The 6,059-nt window shown below is 32.5% G+C and overlaps 1 protein-coding gene across 1 annotated transcript; it reads left to right on the forward strand.

Annotated features, from left to right (window-relative positions):
* The first annotated feature begins 1,255 nt into the window (after positions 1–1,255).
* Positions 1,256–2,404, forward strand: LOC131652231 (uncharacterized). Its single transcript, XM_058922038.1, has 3 exons — positions 1,256–1,718; positions 1,795–1,959; positions 2,205–2,404. Exons 1-3 carry the CDS (start codon positions 1,383–1,385, stop codon positions 2,244–2,246), a joined length of 543 nt encoding a protein of 180 aa, XP_058778021.1. The 5' UTR covers positions 1,256–1,382; the 3' UTR covers positions 2,247–2,404.
* The last annotated feature ends 3,655 nt before the right edge of the window (positions 2,405–6,059 follow it).

The following is a 6,059-nucleotide window of genomic DNA, read 5'->3' on the forward strand; positions in this document are numbered from 1 at the left end:
CTCTAAAAGAGTTATCCGTGCAATCTTGCAGAAAGAGAATAATGGTGATTTCGACTTGCCTCTGATTCGCCATATTCGTTTGCTAATGGCCAATCATGATGTCGTGATGCTAGAGCATTCCTTTCGAGAAGCAAATTGTGTTGCAGATGAGCTAGCTAAGATTGGGAGGCAATTGAAGATTGATTATAAGTTGCTCGATGAGGCTCCTGATTTTCTCAAGAATCTTCTTCAAAAGGATTCTCTTGGTTTATCTACTCCTAGAGTAGTTGTTGCGTAGTTTTCTGTTCTTGGGCTTCGGCCCTCTTATTTATCAAAAAAAAAAATAACAAATATAAAACCAGTGCAAAAGTCAAACAACCTAAATTAAGTTTTATAACCTCAAAATTTTGGAAAAAAAAGGCCAAAAAATAATCATATTGAAATTGTGATGTGTTCAACTCATGCACTTATTTATAATAGATCTTAATTTGAATTTAAAAGTGCATCAACTTAATTTTTCTATTTTTTTCAACATTTAATTTATATTTTCTTTGGTCTTTATCATAATAAATTTGTTTATTTATTAAATAAGAAATAAATTTAGAGAAAATTACACTCACCTCCTTTAAAATGTGTTAAAATGACACAAACACTTGTTTAGTTTGAAAATATATATTAATCTCTACTAATTTATATGCACCAATAACAGTTTTAAGTAATAAAAAAAATCATAGATAAATATTATTTATACTTATTATTTTTAGTTACCATTAAAAATTAAGAGGTTAAAGGTAGTGCACTGACAGTGTAAAAAAGTTTTACACTGTCATTCAATAGAAACAAATCGTTTTGCCATGTCATATAAATTTTTTTAAAATTACAGTCTGACTTGTCCTGATTCATGGTCGTGATTGGTTGACAGTGTAAAACTTTTTTACACTGTCAGTGCATCACCCATTTTCTCAAAAATTAAAGAAAAGTGTTAATGTTATTTTAATATACATCATAAAATATTAGTGTAAATTTAAGAAATAAAGGAGTATTTTAAAGTTAAAGATAGTATAATGCCATTTTAAACCTAGGAGAGGTGAGGGAGAAAGGGTAATTTAATACAACTATTTATCTTATAAATTAAAAGATAAAATTTCTCTTTTAAAATATATAATTAATTTTGAAATATTTTATTGTCTTCGATTGGAATACGTATTCTTTACCAAAAACCAGCTACGTATACGAAATCCACGGTTTTCCAAAGCCCATAGTTTCATGAAACTTTCCTACTCCACTATTCTGCCAACACTGTTTTTCTATCACTTTCTCTTCAGTCCCTCTCTATAAAATTCCAGTACTCATCCTCCAACCCCACTTTGGCCCTTTCTATAGAGATCAAAACAACAAACATCATGGTAGGACAGTTGACAACAACCAAACCAAGTCGAAGCGACGAGGTCTTAGATGCCAATGAACAAATCAGAATCACAAATCAAATCAAAGCTCAATTCGAATCTTTAACACCTAAACGACCCATCAAACCCAACAGAAGCGAACCCGAAACACAACACCCCCTCAACTCCTCCACTCTCTCTTCACACAACATACCAGAGCTTGAAAAACTTCAATCTCTTCAATCTAACTCTCAAGCTTTTCATCCCTCGCAGGGAGTAGTTGATGCAGAAAATGAATTTGTGGAAACTCAGTATTACAAGGAGTTGTTGTCTATTGACAAACAGCATCATGCGGTTCGTGATTTTACTGTGTTTCTATGTTTTTTGTTTTTTGTTTTGGTTTTATTTGTAATTGTTTTTGGTAATACAGACAGGAAGTGGGTTTATAAAAGCGGTTAGAGAAGGAGGTGAAAGTGGATATGAGATTCAGTTACCTGTAAGCCAAGTTGATGTTGGTGAAATACAAGTTAGAGGCTATAAAAGTAACCCTGCCACAAATGACTGGGTTCCCAACCTTGATCAACTTCATCATCAGGTATATACGAGACACTCGAGTCAACAAAAACTATATAGCATAGACACTTTCGGTGTCCGAAATTATTGACACTTGTGATTATTTTTAATTTATTTATTTTTGTAAAATTGTTGTTGGTATCGACTGTGTCATTAAGTATTAGACTCGTGTTTGGTGTCTGTTTTTTTAAGAACCAAAAGTTCAATGTATTTGGTCTGATTATAGTTAGAGATAGAGAGATCTTTACTAATTTAATTTTGTGACAGGATTTCATCTCGTCGAAGCCGAACAGGAGCGAGAGCTCCTAGATCTGTCTAGCTCTGTTTGATGTTTGATGTTTGGTGTTTGTTTGTTGGAGATGGTCACAGTTGTAATTTGGTGGGTGGGACTACAATTTTTGTTGTAGGACATACTCTATTTTATTAATATTACTATAATAATAATAATATGAAGGAGTTTTGTATAATGCTACAATTTTCGTGCATTTTCTCAACACCTAAAAAGCACTTCCAGAAAATAACGATGGCGAGTGTTAGTTGAACTTATGGACAATGAAATAGTTGTGTGCGTCATTCAAGCATATTTTCGAGAAGGCAAATATACTGTTTTCTCTTTATTATAATTAATCTTAGCTGAAAATAAGTGTATCCAAATATATTTTTTATCTCATGGGAGTGGTTGACAAATATAATTAGTTTTGTATGGATTAATTTCATTTGAAGTATTCATACATGATTGATAATAAAGGGCAACATTTGAAATAAGGTTCCTTGGAGTTGATACACACTCTTGAACTAAAAGAATTCTTCGCCCGTCTAAACTGTGAGTTTAGCCATCAATCTGTCAGTTATAGTTTGAAAGATGAGATGCCTTCACCCTCCCTTTGAATATGGAAGTCCCAGTAAGCAAAATATAATAGAAGAAAATAAGGGGAGAAAAACAAAATGTTTGTTTACCCTATTCAATAAAAAGATTTATATCTAGAGGAGAGATTAGCTCTTTATTTCACTCTTTATTTCACTATATTCTTAAAGTTGTTACAAAGATAGCTCAAAAAAGTTTTCCTTAAACAGCCTAAATCTTTATTTCTCTATTTTCTCCTTTTTAGAGGTGATTGTTGTAACAGGGCCCTCGCAAGGCAATCTTAACATTGCCACCTCACAATCTTCTCTATCCCTCTATCTAGTAGACTTTTTGCATTTCGTGAGAATCAAATCTTGTATCCTGGAGTTCAAGTACATGTTCAATCTACTTCCACTATCAATTGAGGCGGGCTAAGTTAACTATTTGGTTAAATGAGTCAACCATGGAAAGTTGACTTTTTGACTATGTCATGTTGACTTCATTATTTGTTTTGACTTCATCATTCAAGTTGGTTTATGGCTGTATTTTGGAAAAAAGAGAAATTAGAAACTTTCGTGCAGGAATTCACTTTTGGCCAATAAATTCAACCATAGAAAGTTGACTCTTTGTTAACCAAGTCATGATTGATTTTAAGGTTAATACCACTTTACCCCCATGTAATATAGGCGAAATTCACTTTACCTCTCTTGCAATTTTTTTTTTTGGATTACCCCCTGTAATATCTTTTTATTTGGATTTCCCCCCTAAGCGTGCAAATAAAACACTGAATATGGGGGGTAAATCAAAATACAGTGGGTTGTGCAATTAGGAGGTAAAAGACATAGATTTTAACATCTCAAGGGGATGATCAAAAAAAAATTTACAAGGGAAAAAACGAATTTTGCCTATATTATAAGGGGATTTTGTATATTTAACCTATGATTTTATTATTGGTATTGGACCATAGGCTGTAATGTAAAGACATTTTTATGAAGCATGAAAAGAAGATTCAAATTCAAAATGGAGGGAAATTTCTCATTACTTGAAAAGTAAGTCCATGCAAGGTCAAACTTCATTACAAACTCCAAGATCCATTCTAATTACAAGTGTATTATAAAAGGAAATTTGAAATTATAAAGAAAAATACAAATTTGTAAATGTTGATTTTTTGGTCAATACTTGACTGTTGGTCAAATGTTGACCATTGACTTTCTGAATATTAACTAAGATTCCTAAGTCTATCCTAAGACCTCCTTCCCTTCAACTCTTTAAGTATTGCACTCCATCTTGGTCTTCATCACTGCATCGTGATAGTAGAAGCATTTAACTTGACATAAAAAAAGGGCAAACACGAGGCTATGCTACAGAACATCAAACCTGCCATGACCATGACTTGCATCAATACAACAACGTCAATATAAGCACATGCTTTGCAAAAACAATAAAATCAATACACTTTCATCACACCTGTACAAAACATGTTCAACATCATCATTTAAGCTTGCAATCGACTTTGTTTTCAACATACCAAACCTGTATGAACCAAAACCCAAAATTTTCAGCATATCACAAGCTACATCATTATGCACACATTGCATACAATTCATGGTTCAATTCAAAATAAAGCATGAACAAAATCAATATAAACCAAATACCACAAGCCTAGGCAAACATGTATGACCACTTATTTACACTACGAATAAAGCATCTCATGCTCCATAACATTCATCTGCAACCGTCCAAGTTTAACACAATACATGTTACATGCATATCATCAAACCACTTTAAGCATACAATGCATAAAAAGAAGCATACATTCCTAAGAGCATCACAGTTCAAACTATGCAAATCCAAAACCCATGATCCAGCTCAATAGTCCATAAATGAATAAACAATTCCAAACAATGCAGAACTTGTGCACACATTCAAGTACAGTTCTAAACAAAACCAATACCAAAGGTCTATTTCAAATCCACACATACATCAATACCAAGTGTTCACGTTATTCACAAACATTTCAAAATAAAAATTCACAAAGCACCATACATACTCAGAAGCATACATTCAAAGGGCCAAATACATCATGCCCATTCTAGATCATATTTACTTTAGGCCTAGTAGTTAGAGCATCATCATCATCATCATCAATTCATTGCTTGATACAAACTCATAGTTCCGACATAAATTCAAGTCATATACACATAGGTTTAACAGTTTGGCATCCTAATCATGCAATCGATTTATTGTACTCCTTCTCTAACTTAAGTTCATCACTAACGTCCTAACATTTCTAACAGCCCGTAGCATAAAAATATAGCTCACATTCATAACAATTACAAATTTTTCAAATTAACCCTTACATCCAACTTAACAAATTGACTTAAAATACCTAACTTTCTATTTTAATCACCAACTATTTTTTTCTCTAACATAACTTGACTTTTAACCAATTATCTAACCATCTAAAGTTAATTCTAACTTCTCTAACAAACATGTTAACCATTCAACTAACCTCTAACCCACATAACTACTTTGTAACTAACTTCAACTGTCAACCTAACAAACTTGAAAATGACCATGCAACATGTCTAGAGTAAGATAATCCAATTACACCTTAATTTGAAATTCCTTCAAAAGTTACAAAACTCAAACCTAACCCTCACAACTATCCAATTAACTCTTCTAACCAACTTGAAACAACTCTAACAAATTATAACTATCTCAGTTACTAGCTGATAGAGGAGGATAATAATATTTACAATATTATTTATTATTATTGTTATTAGATTCTAGTTGTATTTGGGCCTTTAATAGTTGTTGGGCTTTTAGGTTTGATATCCATTTAGAGTAGTATATAATGTAGTCTCATAGAGACATTTGGGAGGAATCAAATGAAATCAAAGTTTATTTTATCTTTTATTTTGTTAAGTTATTTTAGTGTTCTTCCTCTTTTCTAGTAGAAACCCTAGTTTGTAACTTTGATAGGAATAACTTCCTATCAATTGGTGCTTTCATCCATGTACTCAAATCCTCCTATGGATTATGCTTTTCATACACCTTCATCTCATCAATGGAGCATTCCTCCAATCTATTCCACACCCACACCAACACCTTCATTTCCATCATTCCCATGGGAACTCTTCACACCTTACTACACTCATGGATCTTCATCACCAAAATTTTATCTAAATCATGGATATTCACCTCATACACCTACCTCATATCCACCACCACCTAACTCATATTCATCATCTCATTATCCATTCTACTACAATAAT

Source organism: Vicia villosa, linkage group LG2, assembly GCF_029867415.1.
Source record: "Vicia villosa cultivar HV-30 ecotype Madison, WI linkage group LG2, Vvil1.0, whole genome shotgun sequence".
NCBI classification, from domain to species: Eukaryota; Viridiplantae; Streptophyta; class Magnoliopsida; order Fabales; family Fabaceae; genus Vicia; species Vicia villosa.

Excerpts from the sequence above, each read along its gene's own strand:
- LOC131652231 (XM_058922038.1), top strand. The coding sequence starts at position 1,383 with ATGGTAGGACAGTTGACAACAACCAAACCAAGTCGAAGCGACGAGGTC. Across the intron at positions 1,719-1,794 it reads TTGACAAACAGCATCATGCG|ACAGGAAGTGGGTTTATAAA; the intron begins GTTCGTGATTTT and ends TTGGTAATACAG. Across the intron at positions 1,960-2,204 it reads TTGATCAACTTCATCATCAG|GATTTCATCTCGTCGAAGCC; the intron begins GTATATACGAGA and ends ATTTTGTGACAG.